We start from the raw sequence: 20548 nt of genomic DNA on the forward strand, positions 1-20548 counted from the left end.
GCAACTCGTCCGTCCCCATGGACTTGTGCACATCCAGCTTTTCTAAATAGTCCCTAACCACCTCTATCTCCACAGAGGGCTGGCCATCTACTCCCCATGTTGTGATGCCCAGCGCAGCAGTCTGGGAGCTGACCTTGTTAGTGAAGACAGAGGCAAAAAAAGCATTGAGTACATTAGCTTTTTCCACATCCTCTGTCACTGGGTTGCCTCCCTCATTCAGTAAGGGACCCACACTTTCCTTGACTTTCTTCTTGTGCCAACAGACCTGAAGAAACCCTTCTTGTTACTCGTGACATTTCTTGCTAGCTGCAGCTCCAGGTGCGATTTGGCCCTCCTGATTTCATTCCTACATGCCCGAGCAATATTTTTATACTCTTCGCTGGTCATATGTCCAACCTTCCACTTCTTGTAAGCTTTTTTATGTTTAAGATCCGCTAGGATTTCACTGTTAAGTCAAGCTGGTCGCCTGCCATATTTACTATTCTTTCGACTCATCGGGATGGTTTGTCCCTGTAACCTCAACAGGGATTCCTTGAAATACAGCCAGCTCTCCTGGACTCCTTTCCCCTTCACATTATTTTAATCAGCCACAGAGGTTTAGTGTGTTCATAACAATGTTCAGTGCTTTTAGAAAAAGAGAACACTAATTTACTTTGTTTCAGAGTGGTAGCCATGTTAGGCTGTATCAGCAAAATAATGAGGAGTACTTGTGGCACCTTAGAGACTAACAAATTTATTTGGGCATAAGCTTTCGTGGGCTTAAACCCTCTTCATCGGATGCATGCAGTGGAAAATACAGTAGGAAGATAGATAGATAGATATATATACACACAGAGAACATGAAAAAATGGGTGTTGCCATACCAACTGTAATGAGATCAATTAATTAAGATGGGCTATAATGAGCAGGAGAAAAAAAACTTTTTGTAGTTATAATCAGGATGGCCCATTTCATATAGTTGACAAAAAACATTAGTGTGGAGAAATAGTTTTACTTTGTGTAATGACTCATCCAATCCCAGTCTTTATTCAAGCCTAATTTAATAGTGTCCAGTTTGCAAATTAATTCCAATTCTGCAGTTTCTCGTTGGAGTCTGTTTTTGAAGTTTTTTTTGTTGGAGAATTGCAATTTTTAGGTCTGAAATTAAGTGACCAGGGAGGTTGAAGTGTTCTCTAACTGGTCGTTGAAAGTTATAATTCTTGATGTCTGATTTGTGTCCATTTATTCTTTTGGATAGCGATTGTCTGTCTGGTTTGGTTATCTCCATAACAATAGACATGTTTATAATATTTCACCAACTTTAAATTAACTTCAGATTTCCCCAAAATTCAATCTATGCCTTTAGAATAAATGATGTTAAACACAACCAGTTTTACACTTGGCATGTCTAAGAGGGATTTAAAGTCTGTTTTTGACTGGAAAAACAGACTTATTCTTATTGTATAGTGTCTGCCAATTCCTCCATAACATTGCGAAGTAGAAAAAAGGAGTTATGGACATGTTTTGGCACATCTCCCATACACGACTGCCATTGTTAACTCTGCCTACATATCTGACAATGCAGCCAAGCAAATTCCATTCTACAGCTGTTTCCTCCATAACCAGCATGTAGCTGTAGAAATTAACTACATAACTCTAAAGGAAACCCAAAAAAGCCTACTAGTTTCCATAGGTTTTTCACAAGTATTTTGAATGCCTTAAAATACTAAAAACATATTGAAAAGCAGTATTTATGGGCAACAAAGATGGCAGTGGAGATGAACAATTCCTGAGACTTTGGAGTTAACAAATCTCTTACTTGTGATCCAGTGATAATAAAAATAGTTTTGTTTGTAACTGTGGTGGTGTACGCAACAATATTTTTTAACAAGATGTATCTTCAATTCTGTGAAGTGTTAAACTATACTAAGTACTTTGTGGACTATCATTTTCATTATTCTCAACTTTTCTTTTCCCCCCTTCAAGCTGTTTGCTTACAACAGTTTTACCTTGTGCTAAACGTTCCTCAGCTGAATGATCGTTATGGAATGTTCAGTTGCTGCATTTTTTGTTAGAAAAAAGTACTTGATGTGAAAAATGTGTTTTGCTTTCCCAACTTTGCCACTCTTGTAGGTACACATACAGAAATAGAAAATTCTAAAGGTATGATTTTTTCCTTGCCATAAACATGTTTTCCTTGCATGTCAATTTGTCCCGTTACAGTTACTCTTTTTTTCCCTCTTTTTATATCTCCAACTGTCTATGCCTCCTCTTTCTCTAAATCATCTGGCTCTCATTCTTGGATTTCTGCACCTACAGGTCCATTGGATAAGCCAGAAGTTTGGGTTTGGGTTCCAGAAAATGGAAACAAACCACTTAAAATTTTGAGTTACGATATCCTTTTTCGTATATATAAAGCCATAGACTTAGGTCTGGTCTATAAGCTAGGGTATGATTTTTGTTTTTGTTTTTTGTTCGTGTTTTTTGTGGTCACTGCAGTAGCATGTGTACAATTATAGTGGTACAAATGTACCTTATGCTGGTATAGCATATACCCTTTCCCTTATGTAGATAAGCTATACTGATATAAATACTTATGTACTGGTATAATTGTGTCCACACTGAGGAGGTTATATTACTTTAACTGTAGCAATCTAGATAAAGTGGTACATTTGTGAGCTAATAAAGCCCTTAATTGTTTTCAGAAGGTGGAAGAGCAACCAAACTGGTTTGCTGTTATGGTCTAGCAAAATGGTTCTTACTACAACCACCTGTAACCGAAAAAGGAGGAAAGATGCTTTCAATGGGGCACATATGGAGGGTGGCAGCTGCTTCCATTGCTACATTTGTGGCACCCACAGTCAGGTACCACCCACACATGCCCACATGCAAGGGCCTGCTACAAGGGTAAAGTGTTAGACCGTCAAATGTTAGACCACCTGCAAAGGATTGCTGGATTTTAGTTGCAGGACAGATACACAGAACCGGTTGTAGATTCTGGGTCAGAAAAGATGGGTGCATAGTTAAGACACCTAAACAACTTAGTTCTATCTTGTAGTGACATCATGAGGAAAAATATGAAAAAAATCTAATGTGCCTTTAGATATCAGTTTAATTCTAGCACTAATATGCAGCAGTCATAATTGTATGGTTATTGTGTGACATCACTACAGGGCAGATTTAAGATTGCTTTGATGCCTTAACAGCATTTTTATACTTTAACATGTTTGGGTTTCTTTTGAGTTTATCCTTACCTATAAATCCATGAAATTTAGAATATTTGTTCTTGGGATAATTACATAATCACTTTAATGGATTTTTACCTTTAATTAGTGATATGTACTCTCAGCTGTAACTCTATCTTTGTGTATATTTGTCTGTGAAAATAGATAGTGTTCCTAGAAAATTTTAAGCCACATGTTGGGTCTGAATTTTTTACTTACTATTGAAAGTATTACTTAAGAGTACTATAAGTGAAAGATTATAAAGAAAAACTCTTATCACTTTGCGTATATTACAGTACTTCATGTATAATCTGTTTCATAGTTTCCCATGTGTAGTCAATTAGTCATTTTTATGCTTTTTATGAGTCTTTAACAGAGTGACCGACAAGAAAAAACATTAAACAAAATAGGAAAAGGTTACTATAAAACCACAAAAATTAGCAACAGAATTTGTGAGCATTTGTAGTACGAGTTTAAAAAGTAATTTTTTAAAAAAGAATCATAGAATCATAGAATATCAGGGTTGGAAGGGACCCCTGAAGGTCATCTAGTCCAACCCCCTGCTCGAAGCAGGACCAATTCCCAGTTAAATCATCCCAGCCAGGGCTTTGTCAAGCCTGACCTTAAAAACCTCTAAGGAAGGAGATTCTACCACCTCCCTAGGTAACGCATTCCAGTGTTTCATCACCCTCCTAGTGAAAAAGTTTTTCCTAATATCCAATCTAAACCTCCCCCACTGCAACTTGAGACCATTACTCCTCGTTCTGTCATCTGCTACCATTGAGAACAGTCTAGAGCCATCCTCTTTGGAACCCCCTTTCAGGTAGTTGAAAGCAGCTATCAAATCCCCCCTCATTCTTCTCTTCTGCAGGCTAAACAATCCCAGCTCCCTCAGCCTCTCCTCATAACTCATATGTTCCAGACCCCTAATCATTTTTGTTGCCCTTCGCTGGACTCTCTCCAATTTATCCACATCCTTCTTGAAGTGTGGGGCCCAAAACTGGACACAGTACTCCAGATGAGGCCTCACCAATGTCGAATAGAGGGGAACGATCACGTCCCTCGATCTGCTCGCTATGCCCCTACTTATACATCCCAAAATGCCATTGGCCTTCTTGGCAACAAGGGCACACTGCTGACTCATATCCAGCTTCTCGTCCACTGTCACCCCTAGGTCCTTTTCCGCAGAACTGCTGCCTAGCCATTCGGTCCCTAGTCTGTAGCGGTGCATTGGGTTCTTCCGTCCTAAGTGCAGGACCCTGCACTTATCCTTATTGAACCTCATCAGATTTCTTTTGGCCCAATCCTCCAATTTGTCTAGGTCCTTCTGTATCCTATCCCTCCCCTCCAGCGTATCTACCACTCCTCCCAGTTTAGTATCATCCGCAAATTTGCTGAGAGTGCAATCCACACCATCCACAATCAAGTAGACACAGTGAGTGTTCGTTCCCCAAACGTGTTTGTTGTACCCAGCTGGTGATCTCTAAGGAGAAATATGTCCATGGCTGCATTACAGCTCTGGATAAATCATATTAAGCTAGAAAAAATATTATTTTTTGAGAATATTAGATATATAGAGATTTTGAATAAAATTAGATATTTTGTATTCTTGTATGCTAGTACCCAAATGGTTTTTCATCTGACAGCTTTTTAATACGGTGATGGTGTCTGAGATTTGGGATCAAAGCAATATATTTGGGTGTATTCTACATTATACTTACGTGAGAATAATGGAGGACTGTCTTCACTTCTAGTCTCAATGCCTTGACAAAGACTATGTTAAAACCCCCATAAAGAGTTAAATTGAAATGCCAATAGACATTTCTTATCAAATATATCACTCAAACATAGAAAGAATTGGAAAAAGATTAAGTGAAGTACGTTTTGAATACAGTCTAGGGTAACCTAAAAATAATCCTATTAACATCCCAGTTTTTGAGTTTGCCAGCATGCTTTCTAATTGTAGATCCCAGGAAGATCTCTAGGAAGTGCAAAGGATCATGTTGTTCTGTTACTATCCATAGAGTCTATGTGCTATTCTTAATACCAATAAACTGAAAAGAGATATGAACGAGAGAGTGAGAACAGTATAAAGATGCCAAATAAGCTGTAATTACAGTTCTGTAAGTGAGACTGAACACTGTTTTAAAGTATTAAAAGTGGTTACAGTCTTCATTTAATTTCTAAATTTATTCTATCAAATGTTTCCATTTATTTATTCCATTACTCAGAAAGTATGTTGATAAAGTAATTAATTCTTATGTGAATCAGTAATTTAAGGCGGTCATGTGGCCAACTGAAGGTGGTCATGTCTACATTGCAAACTTCTGCTGGCAAAGATGTGGGTCAAGAGTGTGAAGAAGTGTGATCACCAACTGACACAACTGTGCTAGCAAAAGCCATTTTGCCAGTCATTATGTAGTTGACAGTTATACCAGTAAAATAGCAGTTTGCTTATATAAGCTGCATCCACACTAGGAGCACTTTACTGATATAGTGTACTGGTATAGCTATATTGGGAAAGTGCTTTTAGCGTAGACATGGCCAGTAATGCAAACTCAGTAACAGTTTTTCTCAACTCAACACACAGGATTTTATTAATGTAACTGTGTTACTTCCAAAAGTTACTTTTATGGCTACAGCACTGGATGCTGTGTTGAGAAACACGCATTCCTGTGTGTGTTTTCTGTTAATGTTTCTGGTTGAGTGAGATGAAGAACTCTAGTAGTCACCAAAATTAATTATTTTTAGATAGCCTATAATAATGCCTCATGCATTCTACCTGGCATTTATGGAAAAAATAATAGGAAAACTGGATGCCTACATAAATGCACTTTTTGTTTTTAAAGTATCCTTGTACTATTCAATTTCCTACATATTTTAGTAAAAAGTGGATTTTTGTAAAACAAATAGGACTTAATTTAGATACTAAATCTCAAAAGTGAGCAAGATCCATGCAGCTGAGGGTACGCCTTCACTACCCGCTGTATCAGCGGGTAGTGATTGATCTATCAGGGATCGATTTATTGTCTTGTCTAGACTCAATAAATCGATCCCCAAATTGATGCCTGTACTCCACCTTGGCAGGAGGAGTAAGAGGAGTCTACTGGGAAGCCTCAGCGGTTGACTTGCCGCCGTGAGGACGGCCAGGTAAGTCGAACTAAGATACTGCGACTTCAGCTACACGAATAGCGTAGCTGAAGTTGTGTATCTTAGTTCGAAAACATCATCTCCCCTGTAGCCCAGGCCTAAGACTTCATCTTGTATATTAAATTCATAATATTGAAGAGATATTGCCAGAACACACATGACTTTAAATTTAGGTTTTGTAAAAACAAGGTTTGCAAAAGTCAAAATGTTTCCATGAACTTAAATAAAAATAAATCATTTGATAAGGATTTTCTAACAAATCTTCCCATAGATATTTTGCAATCCAGCATTGCTATTTTGCGCTACTGCATAAGAGACCAGAAATTAAATGGATTAGGTATTGGCTTGTTTCTTCCTGTCTAAGCTAAGACAAATGCAAAATATCTATAGCATAAAGTTTAGTTCTCCAGTTTTAATGATGAAAGATGATGTTAACAGCATAAAAGAAACTTAAAAAAAAAAATCATGGTTAGGTGCCTAACTCCCATTGTTTTCCATTGAAAATCCCACTAGGCATCCATCTGCATATTTAGGTGCCTGAATATCTTTGAAAATTGGAAGAGGAAAATAAGCTTTCCTGCTTTTTCGACTTCCAAGTGATTTCTAACTAGTCCAGATGAAGGAAGTGTTCTCTGCACCTGCTTGCTAAACTGAAACCAAAAATAATTCAGGCAAAATCTTTTGTGCAGAACAGCAATTGAAAGTACTTAACGTTTGGAAAAATGTAAATACCATCATTCACTGTGTTGTAAAGACTGAAAATAATACAGATATTTAATGCAGTACATGAAATTGTGACCTGTTTTATAAAGGCTGAGTTGACCTCAGAAATTAAGTATGTTTTTCATTTGATTCTTTATGTAACTGAAAAGAGCAGCACCCTCTATCTCATTATTATTTGAGGAGGGCTCATCGATGCAGTCCATTTTATTTATGTAAATGATTTTAATAAATTATAATGTTTAGACCTTAACATGGCTTGTCATGATTTCAAATTTAAATTTTAAACGCACTTTTTTTTAAAAAAGGAAAATGTATTTGAATTATATAAAAAATCTACTTTAAGAAAATCTGATTTTTGTTGTTGTTTAAAAACAAACAAAATTACTTTTATTCATTCTGGGACAAAGAACAAAAGTTGAAATAAAGTTTCATGAACTGAATTTGCACTTAACGTGTAATGGGTAGCTCTTGATTTTTTTTTTTTTTAAAAAGGCTTTAATTCTTTCAAAATTGTCAAATACCTAATTTCCAGAAGAAGCTATGAAATGCATACAGCAGGAATAATGAAGTTAACTGCTTTAACACTTATAATTTTTTCATACAGCTTTAATATCAGGTCTTTTATCAGACAGATAAGTTTTAAAGTGTAGATCCAACTAATAAGCCTTAAAATGAATATTGCTGTAAGCAAGAAATAAGGTATATGTTTACATTTAGGTAAGTACTCTATAATTAATTATATATACACACACACACACACACACGTATATTTTTTCTTTTCCAGACGGTATACCTCAGGTTTACTATTTTGGACCTTGTGGCAAATACAATGCCATGGTGCTAGAACTACTGGGACCTAGCTTGGAAGACCTATTTGACCTGTGTGATAGGATGTTTTCTCTTAAAACCGTTCTTATGATAGCTATACAGTTGGTAAGTATAAACATATGTGAATTTATATATTTAATAATTTGAGTGTATTCATTAGTCCAGTATGTGGACAGTCTTTGTAGTAGATTAAATACTAATTTATCTGATAAAGGATCTATACTTTACAACAGGGGTGAGCAAACTTTGTGGCCCAAGGGCCACATCAGGGTTGCAAAACTATATGGAGGGCCGGGTAGGGAAGGCTGTGCCTCCCCAAACAGCCTGGTCCCCACCTCCTATATACCCCTTCCCACTTCTCGCCCCCTGACTGCCCTTCTCAGAACCCCTGACCTAACTGCCCCTGCTCCCTGTCCCCTGACTGCCCCGACCCCTATCCACACCCCCACCCCCTCACAGGCCCCCCAGGACTCCCACGCCTATCCAACTGTCCCCTGACTGTCCCCCGGGAATCCCTGCCCCTTATCCAACCCCTGCCTCCTCACCATGCCGCTCAGAGCAGCAGGAGCTCGCCACCCAGCCGGAGCCAGCCACGCCACCGCGCTGCCCGGCCGGAGCAGCGAGTCAGCATGCTGGCAGCGCAGCAGGGGGAGGGGCCGGGGGCTAGCCTCCCCAGTCGGGAGCTCAAGGATGGTTCCGCGGGCCATTGTTTGCCCACCTCTGGTTTACAATCTCTTAAATTGTGTTGGCTGTATTGCAGTCCTTTAAAGGACACACAACAATGAAATATTACTTAGTTGTCATTTTTTTCTGTGCCATAATTTTTGCCGTAGGACAAAATTTTAAGGACAGTTGCATAAATTCAGTATCTGTTTTGAAGAGCTCATTTAATTGCCTAAAGTCATAAGGCTCAGTTTGACACGCTCGTTTCCATTAGAGTAAGCAAATTAAACTCTTAACATAGGCATTTGCCGTCTTCACACACTGTCTTAGTCATAAAATTAGGAAAGGACAATACAAAAATGCATGATACAAGCAAAATTGTTTAAATGGAAAATCAGAGGTTTGAAGGCATTTTTCTGAGTAGCCTGCCGTCAGACTAGATTCGAATAAAAGCCAAATAATATTGGTTTATTTGCATTGTCGCAGATTTATATTTACTAAGTAATAGCATCTTCTAAAATCCAGATATATAGTGCACCACTTTTTTTTCACCATGGGTAAAAATTTTAAAAGCCCCTTGGGCATTTTAAGTGCCAGTATTTCAGTAATAATGGCATTTAAAATTAAATAATCAGTGTTGTTTAAATGTCACTGAAGAGGGGGATATCCATTTCATGGCATGAATAGCAAAGATTCCATTAAAAAGGCTTACAGCAGCACAAATGCAAAGTAATTTAACAAGCATTCTTTACCGAATATAAAAATGGTTTTGAAACCTTAATTTACACATTTAGGAGGAAAGCTATATTCATATTGGCGATGCACTGGCTAATATTTATATGTACAGAACATTGTGTGTCCTTACGGATCCTTGATGCTGTTAGCAAGACAGCATAATTCCAGGTCTTGTTTTCATATCCAGTCTTGCACGAAAATGCATTCAATACAGCTTGTTCATGGCTGACTTTACTTTGTTTCTTTTTTTGTGATTCATATGAAGCTGTAAATGTAGATTTTTTGTTTTATATATGCAAGTGATGGAGTGTATTTTCCTCTATACACGTGCTCATGTCTCATCAACATTAAGTGGAATTTAGGGATATGTAGAGAGGAAAACAGTTGTCTACAGTTTGTTTTAAAGGTGATAAGACTTCCATATATATAAAGCTGATGTAACAATACTTGTTTGCATCTACCATGCTTTCTTGTGGTAATTTGAAGCTTAAACTAAACTCTGTCCTTTCTTCTCTTTAATAAAGATTTCTCGTATGGAATATGTCCATTCAAAGAACTTGATATACAGAGATGTAAAACCTGAGAACTTCTTAATAGGACGACCAGGAAACAAAACCCAGCAAATTATTCATATTATAGATTTTGGTTTGGCAAAGGAGTATATAGATCCAGAAACAAAGAAGCACATACCATATCGAGAACACAAGAGCCTAACAGGAACAGCCAGATACATGAGTATAAACACACATTTAGGAAAAGGTATGTTGCATTTTAAATGCAGAAACTAGTATTCAACAACTATACTATCTTTGTATGAATTGGTATTTACCTCTGAATCATCCAGTTTGCCGATTGTTAAAGAAACGATTTCTAATCTGTGCTCATCATAAACTGAAGACATTTGCACTGAATTAAATTGTTATTAAAACACTATAAAAATAAGATTCTCTTGATTCTAAAGTCATCCTACACCATATTATCTCAGATCATGATCCTATCTGTTTACAAATATTACAGTATGTTTTGTCTTATGGAATAGTTATCTAACAAGGGTGGCCAAACTTACTGACCCCCCCGAGCTGCATACGACTATTTTCAGAAGTTTGAGAGCCGGGGCACACCTGCTGGGGCTCAGGCCTTCAGACCCGCGGGGGGCATCTGAATGGGTTTGGGGCTTCAGCCCCACTCAGGGTGAAACACTGAGCCCTGGCAGGTGAGCCTCAATGGGCAGAAGCCTGGAGTCCCCACTCCCAGCTGGGCAGAAGCCCCAACCCTAGCACCCTCTGCAAGGCAGATGTCCTGAGTCCCGCTTCATATCTGGTAGGTGGAGAATGGGATGTGTGTGTGTGGACATTCTGCAAGCTGCTCTTTAAGGGTAAAAGAGGCGCATGTGGCTCACAAGCCACAGTTTGGCCACCCGTGTTATACAATGAGGATGAAGTATGTGTGATTAACTTTCTTTTCAAAATGTGTTTAGAAATATCACAATTTTTGTTGTTTTTTAACTTACAAAGTGAATATATTGGGTGTGAAAGGACTGAAGTTCTCTAAATGCAATAATAGGTACAGCTTAGACAGCAACACTACAAGATTTCCTTGCTATCTTGCCAGCTTGCCTGATCCCTTACATGGAGAAAGACCACTCATTGGTTTCAAAGGTAGTTCTAGTTTTGATGCCGATTCAGTCTTTCGCCCTTCTGCTCAGACTACCAAGTAGGGGTGTCAGTTATGATATGTTTCAGAGTAACAGCCGTGTTAGTCTGTATTCGCAAAAAGAAAAGGAGTACTTGTGGCACCTTAGAGACTAACCAATTTATTTGAGCATAAGCTTTCGTGAGCTACAGCTCACTTCATCGGATGCAAAGTCTGCTGCAGTTTCCACGGTATGCATCCGATGAAGTGAGCTGTAGCTCACGAAAGCTTATGCTCAAATAAATTGGTTAGTCTCTAAGGTGCCACAAGTACTCCTTTTCTAGTTATGATATGAACACTTTCCATAAAGAATTGTATTCTTTGATTAAATTAATGTAGGTGACTGAAAGACCTGTATATGGTCACAGCAAATTTTAGGTATTAAGGATTATGCATTTAAGAATTTTTTTATTTTACTTGTGTTTGTGCACACCATAATGTACATGGAAAGAAAAATAAAACTTTTGAGGAGCACTCCATAGTACAGAACCCAGCTATTAATATATTAACATACACAGATCCATCAAACAAAAGTAATAGAAATCACATGACTAGCAGAGACCAAACATCCAGTGTTATCTGGGAGAGAGCTTCTTCAAGAAGTAATATTGACATAACCTGTGTGACTTAATTAACCTCTGTCTTCCTGAACACATTCTTAAATGTTATCTAAAGGGAACGTGTTGCACATAGACACATTAAGCCTTTGTCAGGGTTTCCTCCCCACTCTGCACTTTAGGGTACAGATGTGGGGACCCGCATGAAAGACCCCTTAAGCTTATTTTTACCAGCTTAGGTTAAAAACTTCCCCAAGGCACAAATCCTTCTTTGTCCTTGGACGGGTACTGCTGCCACCACCAAGTGAGTTAGACAAAGATTCAGGAAAAGGACCACTTGGAGTTCTGACAATATATAAAGGGGAATGGCTGCAACTGAAATTTAGTTCTTTCTGGCAGCAAAAATTAAAGCAAGCCCCAAATACTCCTCTCTTCTGCCCCTTTGAGTACTTTCTTTTTTGTGTGTATAGTCAGAGATTTTTTGTGTATTTTAAAAAGAAAATCCATACCTTTGCCATTGCAGGCATCATCTGGAACCCAGCCATCTTGGGCTGTATCCTCTTCACCTAAAGCCAGTCCTAATAGGATTGCTCTTTTTTGCAGGTGTTTTTCCTTGTATGGGTTCTCTAATTCTGCAGGTAGTATGGCTGAAGTAGCTAAGAAAATCCAGTGTTTTTTCATGTACAGTGCTTTTTCATAGAGTTAAGGCCAGAAGGGACCATTAGATCATCTAGTCTGACCTGTATAGCACAGGCCATTAAATTTCACCCAGCTACCACTGTATTGAGCCCAAAAAGTTGATTGGCAAAAGCGCATCTTCTAGAAAGGCATCCAGTCTTGATTTGAAGACCTTAAGAGATGAAATCACCACTTCCTTTGGTAGTTTGTTTTATGTAAACTATTACAGATGACCATGTTTAGTATCTCCAGTTCTGGGCAAAGGTCACAGCTCAAGCAGGCACGTGCTTTCCTTCTCTTTCTTCAGGGGAGCCTGCAAAGATTGGAAGTACTGCCTCAAAATCTAACTGATGGGGGGGTGTGAGGGAGCTTTTTAAACTCCTTGTCAATTGAATTTGGCACCAAACATCCATCACCAACATTGAGGCATGTTGATTTTGAAGACTTGTTAACCTGACTTTGTATTGAGCATAAGCAGCACTGAGATTGTTGCTCTCAACTGGGTTAAAGGACATTGAAGGTTAGTGCCCTGATTTTCCTGTTTTGAGCCCAGCTAAGCAGGCTGGAGATTCCAAGTTGCTATCAGCTTCTGAGCATCCAGGATTCTGTCCCTGGATGGAAGAAGTAGTAAGGGAAGAAGGGCCATGCTTCTGAGAGAGTACTGTATCATAGCTTCTGTCTTTTGTGTCTGGGATGAGATTCTTCACCCAGCTCCAGTCTCTCTCTCAAGTTGACAGTCTAGCTTTGGGATTTCTGGGCATGCTAGCTTGAAAAATATTCTACTCAGGTATAAAATATGCTATCTGCAGGAAGCTTTCAAGCAGATATATCCACTTGATGAAGTGGAAGAGAGATTTTCATTTTGACAGCTTAAAAGTGAGTAGAACCAATACTGTGATCCATTGCTTTTATCTTAGACTGTTACACTCTGAAGAATATGAATGATCTTACATTATGCTCACTTGGCTGCCATCTGTTTTCTTCTTCCTGGTTGAATTGGTTGAAAAAAATTTTTTTTCACTCTGCAGTTAACAAGTTTCTGAAAGATTTCCTCCATTTTTCTGCTGGTGCATGAACTAGCTCTGTCATGTTTCAGAGTAGCAGCCGTGTTAGTCTGTATTCTCAAAAAGAAAAGGAGTAGTTGTGGCACCTTAGAGATTAACAGATTTATGAGCTGTAGCTCACGAAAGCTTATGCTCAAATAAATTTGCTAGCTCTACCATGTAATTCTAATCTTGTTCTCACAAAACTAATGGAACCTCTATTTAAACACTTGTCTAACTGTTCTCTGTACCATTTGTATGAAGATGCATAGCTTTCCTCCATGGATATGACATCTGTTCAGTGCTATCAAAATACAGCATGATTGTACTGTTCCACAGGTGTAAGGTGGTCCTGCATCCTCACCCCCAGATTCTTAGATAAAATGACCTCTGATTCTATCTCAATCAGGTCATTAACCTGCCTCTTTTCCCCCCAAAGCCTGATTTATAGGTAGGGAGGTCACTTTCCATATTTTAGATGTCTGTATAAGAGATCACATCTATTCATAGGTTCCACAGGCATCTTGTGATATGTGGTGGTGTTAAGGCCATAGATCAAGTTACCAGTTCTGAAAGGCTGTCCAAATGGATCATACACATGATTATGATTTAAGTGTTCAATCTCCCAAGAGTGGGTATTCATAGGAGCAGTTCTCAATATAAAAATTTCTTTGCCTCTGTAAGTGTGTGTTTGAAGATCATCCATCTGAATCCAGACTTTCTGCCCATCTTCTTATAGAAGCAACTCTGAAGAAGAACTGTATTGAATTAGTGAAAGAAATTGAAGGGTAGCTGGGGCCACTCCTCTTTTTAGGCCACTGGAACACTGTATATGAGAGTCTAGTACAGGGGTGAGTGGCCTCACCTGAGACTCCGCTCTGGAAGATTGTGTTCACATACCAGGAGCGCACTTATTTCAAGAGTGGATCATGTGGGCAAACACCTGGAAGAACCACAGTTACTATCATAAGTAACTGGGTTTCTTGGAGTGATTTCGACTCTTGGTACCTGTAACACCTTGTAAAGTGGTTTGTGTTTGTGTGGATAAGCAGCTAACAGCACTAGATGTTTTGCTAACTGTTCTGTTTATCATCATTACTATATTGCCCAATCTCTGCTTTTAATTTAGTTATTTTTAAAGGCTCACACAATTAAATGTGTCAAAAACATATAAACATGCAAATTTACCTCAACTACCACCTTACTTGTACTAAAACTGGTCATCACATAAAAACAATGGTAGCAGATGAGAAATTATCTTTTATTTTGCCAGGGAGTGGAATCTTGGAGCTCCGTGGAAGATATTTATAGTCCCCAGCCTTCCAAAGTTGTTCTTCTGCTGATTTAATCCAGTCCTGGGCATCCATCAAATGAGCAACTCCCTCGCAGGGAGACTCCTGGACAAAAAAGCTGAGGACCATAAGTCTGCTTGGAGTGGGGCATTAGAGAAGGTTATCACTCAAGGCTTTCTGTGTCAGGGCTAAGAAGTGGTATTGTACAATACACTTAAGGCTTCCACTTTCACCGTCCTACTTTCCCACAGTGCATGGAAGGTTGCTAACTCATTTTAAACCTACAGCTGTGGAATTAATTTACCCTCTTCAGATATCCTTTACAACAAATGTGCCAAAGTCATGTTGGAGGAGCCTTCTTTCTTTGCACAGTAAAAAGTGGACTTTGCATCTTGTCAGAGGCCTTCTCAGTATAAACAAGGTAGAGCTGCTACTTGTCTCAAAGTTCTTAACCACAGTATAGGTTTTTCAGAGCATCTATTTATAGGTACTGTCAGGAAAACTCTGCAGTGAAAGATTAATTGATCATGTCAGCTGTCACACAATCCTTTTGAAAGATTGACTTTGAGAAATAGATTATTTTGAAGACTGAATTCAGAATAGAAAAAATTCAACATTCTCATTAATTTTATTGGGACTTGTTTTTGTAGCTTATAAGTAAGGCTGCATTTTAATCACAGGTATTTTTAATAAAAGTCATGGACAGGTCACAGGCAGTAAACAAAAATTCGCGGCCCGTGACCTGTCCATGACTTTTACTATATACCCCTGACTAAAACTTGGGGGTAAGGGGTTGGCAGGGCTGGGGGAGATTCCCTACCCAGGTCCCGGGAAGCAGTGACCTCCAGCTCCTAGCTCCACATGGGGCCTCCGCTCTGTCCCAAGCCCTGGTTCTGCAGGCCCCATTGGCTGGGAACCGCGGCCAATGGTAGTTGCGGGGGCGGTGCCTGCAGGCAGAGGCACCATGTGGAGCTAGGAGCTGAGGGAAGAGAATTCCTGTCACCCTTCTGGGGAGCAGCCCCCCTCCCGGTAAGCACCGCACTCCAGCCCTGAGTCCCCCTACACACAAACTCCTACTGCTGGGGGTGTAGGGGGTCCCGAGACTGCCCCAGCAGCTATAGGTGCAACTGGCCCAGGGGCTGCCTGAGCTGCTCAGGTGGCTCCCGGGTCAACCGCAGGGGCCGCTGCAGAAATCACAGAGGTCACAGAAAGTCATGGAATCTGTGATTTCCATGACCTCCTTGACAGACACAGAGCCTTACTTATAAGAGATAAAATGCCCTCTAGAACTGAAATCTGTTTGTCATCTACCTAACTAAGATGGCAGCAGCAGATGGAAAATTCACCGCAACTATTAAGTTGTGTGCTTCACCCTAGCCTTAGTACTCCCAAGTGTTGCCAGGACCTCAAAATACAGCATACTGACCTATGTAGCCTTGATCAAAAATATTAACTCCTAACAATTATTTGATGCCAGTGTTTTATTAAACTAATTTCTACAGACAAATTCTTCTTGCAGCTTGAACGATCTAGCTGCAAATCTGATGTGCTTGTTAGCTGTCTGTCCATGGTGTCTGAACTGGCTCTCCTGAAAACCAGTGAGCTTTGGATGAGGGAAAAATTGTCTGCTCTGAATGCCTTGTCTGTGATCCAAATTCCAGGTTAATTATAGCATCTTTTGATCTACACTGAAGGATCCAAGGAAAGAAGGTTTTAGTTTACTCTTTGACAATGCAAATCTGTTCAAACTAGTGAGACCTAATACATCCAGGTTGTCGGTTAAATCTCATATAAGCAATATGGTGCCCACTCTTTCACAAGAGTGTACATTTTGCTTTACTTATGAGGGAAGGTGAAATTGCTGGTGTGCTCTGAAGCCTATTATTGGGTAGTAAAGAACTTAATCAGATGTTACTAGAAATCTTCAAATGTGGAGAGGCTAAGCATGGTAGCTGTGAATCTTGGTTTTCCCTAGAAGGGTGTGGGTTTTCCCACATGTTAAAATAATATGGCTTTATTCCCTGATTTATAAAAAGATTACTTTAGACTTTAAAAACAGGTAATTCTGTTTATTTGAGAGAAATAGACCCATTCTACAACCCTTATAAAGAGATACCTAGTTCTCTCGCACACATACATTCCTTTTGCTTGTTTAGGCATAAGTAGGCCTCCATCTTCTTTTCTCTCTCATTCCTTTTCAGGAAGAGAGGCTTTGAGTTTAGATTCTGGAAGAAGCCTAAGGAAAATGGAAAAAAAATTGTCTTCTAAATTTCTATGTGTCTGAAGATTCTCTACATTTGCTGAAATCCTAATTAAACAATGCTTGGTTTGGGGTTTTCTGGTTTTTGGTATTTCCCTAATTTCAGAAAACTTTATATTGCATTTTATTACATTCTCTTTAAACTTTTTAGTTCAGGGAAGTTTAGTCAGACAGTCCTAACTGCTCTAAGGTATGTAGGTTTTTATGTGAATTGTTATATTAATCCCTATTAGAAACATTGAGTGTTATGTTCCAGGTCTCCTTGACTTTTTTGGTGTTTTTTCCCCAAAATCATTGAAGAGGAGGAGTTGAGCCATATTATAGGGAATTCTGTTGACTATCTTTTTTTTGGTGTGAAATATAGTGCTACCGGGATAGCTAATGCTAAATAAAGGGCCAAATGCAACTAGTATGTTTAAAGAAAACAAAATCTCAAACAGAATTCTCTATTAAAGTTGGTGGCTCTAGAATCTTTCTTTGGGTTGAACCTTCTCATTCTCCATGTGTTTGGAATCATTTTTTTAGATTGACTTTTAAAATACTGTTTCAGATTTCAGGAAACTTCTTTTGCTCTCTTTTACAGAGGCACATTAGGTAAGTGGATGCTTCTGAATGTATTGCTTTTTTAATGGAATTTTGTTCAAAATAAACATTCAAACTTAAGAAAAAATTAATTAAAAACATGTTCTGACTATGTACAGTACTCCCCTTAATGTTTTAATATTCTTAGATGTGATACTTCAGATGTTCTCTAATGAATATACAGGCCAGAAGCTCTCAGGATAGCTACATAGGGACACTCCAGTACATCAGGCCTGTACTTGAAGGTTCTCTTTCTCTGAAGAGGACCCTTTCTCATGTAACACAAGCTCCCAGATACTCACCAATATGTCAGTAGCTCCACATTTTTTCAGAGTCACACTTTCCCAGGATAGAGTCCCCAGTTCCATGTTCCTCAGTGTATACACTTGCATTTATAATGTATATTGTTTGATCTAAATCTCCCAGTTTACCAAGTGCTTTAGATCACTCTGAATCAGTGACTCTGACCTCTTCATTTTTAGCCCTCCCCAAATTATTCTCATCTGCTAACTCTATTAGTGATGTTTTTGTTTTCTTTCAGGTCAATGATAAAAATTAGGGCTGTCAAGCGATTTAAAAAAACTAATCACGATTAATCTCACTGCTAAACAGTAATAGAATCCATTTAAATATTTTTTTATTTCTACATTTTCAAATATATTGATTTCAATTACAATTGAATACATTCAGTTACAGAATACCAAGTGTACAGTGCTCACTTTATATTTATTTTTGATTTCAAGTATTTGCACTGTAAAAACCAAGGAATAGTATTTTTCAGTTCACCTAATACAAATACTGTAGTGCAATCTCTTTATCATGAAAGTTGAACTTACAAATGTAGAATTATATAAAAACTGCATTCAAAAATAAAACAATGTAAAATGTTAGAGCCTGCAGGTCCACTCAGTCCTACTTCTTGTTCAGCCAATCGCTCAGACAAACAAGTTTGTTTACATTTGCAGGAGATAATGCTCTCCGATTCTTGTTTACAATGTCACCAGAAAGTGAGAACAGGTATTTTCATGGCACTGTTGTAGCCTGTGTCGCAAGATTTTTACATGCCAGATGCTCTAGAGATTCATATGTTCCTTCATGCTTCAACCACCGTTCCAGGGGACATGCGTCCATGCTGATAATGGGTTCTGCTCAATAACAATCCAACGTAGTGCGTACTGATGCATTTTCATTTTCATCATCTGAGAGTGAGTTTGTGTGTTTGGGGGGGAGGGGGGGTGAGAGAGCCTGGATTTGTGCTGGAAATGGCCCACCTTGATTATCATACACATTGTAAAGAGAGTGGTCACTTTAGATAAGCTATTACCAGCAGGAGAGTGGGGTGGGAGGAGGTATAGTTTCATGGTCTCTGTGTATATAATGTCTTCTGCAGTTTCCACAGTATGCATCCGATGAAGTGAGCTGTAGCTCTCAAAAGCTTATGCTCAAATAAATTGGTTAGTCTCTAAGGTGCCACAAGTACTCCTTTTCTTTTTGCAAATACAGACTAACACGGCTCTTACTCTGAAACCAGCAGAAGGCTGATTTTCTTTTTTGGTGGTTCGGGTTCTGTAGTTTCCTCATCGGAGTGTTTCTCTTTTAAGACTTCTGAAAACATGCTCCACACCTCATCCCTTTCAGATTTTGTAAGGCGCTTCAGATACTTAAACCTTGGGTCGAGTGCTGTAGCTTTCTTTAGAAATCTCACATTGGTACCTTCTTTGCATTTTCTCAAATCTACAGTGAAAGGGTTCTTAAAACAAACAATGTGCTGGGTTATCATTTGAGACTGCTGGAACATGAAATATATGGCAGAATGCGGGTAAAACAGAGCAAGGGACATAGAATTCTCCCCCAAGGAGTTCAGTCACCAACGTAATTAACACATTGTTTTTTCAATGAGCATCATCAGCATGGAAGCATGTGCTCTGGAATGGTGGGTGAAGCATGAAAGGGCATACGAATGTTTAGCGTATCTTGCACATAAATACTTTGCAATGCTGGCTACAAAAGTGCCATGCAAATGACTGTTCTCACTTTCTGGTGACATTGTAAATAAGAAGAGGGCAGCATTATCTCCTGTAAGTGCAAACAAACTTGTTTGTCTGAGCGATTGGCTGAACAAGAAATAGGACTGAGTGGACTTTAATTTTCCTGATATCTGCTGGGAGAGCAATACAGCGGTGCATAGACAATCCAGGAAGTTTTTGGAAAGCGTAGGGGACAATTTCCTGGCGCAAGTGCTAGAGGAGCCAACTAGGGGGGGCGCTTTTCTTGACGTGCTGCTCACAAACCAGGTAGAATTAGTGGGGGAAGCAAAAGTGGATGGGAATCTGGGAGGCAGTGACCATGAGTTGGTTGAGTTCAGGATCCTGACGCAGGGAAGAAAGGTAAGCAGCAGGATAAGGACCCTGGACTTCAGGAAAGCAGACTTCGACTCCCTCAGGGAACGGATGGCCAGGATCCCCTGGGCGACTAACTTGAAGGGGAAAGGAGTCCAGGAGAGCTGGCTGTATTTCAAGGAATCCCTGTTGAGGTTACAGGGACAAACCATCCCGATGAGTCGAAAGAATAGTAAATATGGCAGGCGACCAGCTTGGCTTAATGGTGAAATCCTAGCAGATCTTAAACATAAAAAAGAAGCTTACAAGAAGTGGAAGGTTGGACATATGACCAGGGAAGAGTATAAAAATATTGCTCGGGCATGTAGGAATGATACCAGGAGGGCCAAAACGCACCTGGAGCTGCAGCTAGCCAGAGATGTCAAGAGTAACAAGAAGGGTTTCTTCAGGTATGTTGGCAACAAGAAGAAAGCCAAGGAAAGTGTGGGCCCCTTACTGAATGAGGGAGGCAACCTAGTGACAGAGGATGTGGAAAAAGCTAATGTACTCAATGCTTTTTTTGCTCTGTTTTCACTAACAAGGTCAGCTCCCAGACTGCTGCGCTGGACATCACAAAATGGGGAAGAGATGGCCAGCCCTCTGTGGAGATAGAGGTGGTTAGGGACTATTTAGAAAAGCTGGACGTGCACAAGTCCATGGGGCCGGACGAGTTGCATCCGAGAGTGCTAAAGGAATTGGCGGCTGTGATTGCAGAGCCATTGGCCATTATCTTTGAAAACTCGTGGCGAACCGGGGAAGTCCCG

The 20548-nt window shown here is 39.4% G+C and overlaps 1 protein-coding gene across 13 annotated transcripts in view; it reads left to right on the forward strand.

Annotated features, from left to right (window-relative positions):
• The window catches only part of CSNK1G3 (casein kinase 1 gamma 3), a 163531-nt gene that overhangs the window by 90556 nt on the left and 52427 nt on the right, over window positions 1-20548 (forward strand). For 12 of the 13 annotated variants that reach the window (XM_073344822.2, XM_073344818.2, XM_073344823.2 and 9 more), the window contains 2 exons: window positions 7861-8009; window positions 9827-10061. In XM_073344822.2, the coding sequence (XP_073200923.1) occupies window positions 7861-8009; window positions 9827-10061 (384 nt within the window). Of the gene's footprint in view, window positions 1-6903; window positions 7078-7860; window positions 8010-9826; window positions 10062-20548 lie in introns of those variants that run through there. The other variant, XM_073344831.2, reaches the window with a different exon arrangement.

This window comes from Lepidochelys kempii, chromosome 5, assembly GCF_965140285.1.
Source record: "Lepidochelys kempii isolate rLepKem1 chromosome 5, rLepKem1.hap1, whole genome shotgun sequence".
NCBI classification, from domain to species: domain Eukaryota; kingdom Metazoa; phylum Chordata; order Testudines; family Cheloniidae; genus Lepidochelys; species Lepidochelys kempii.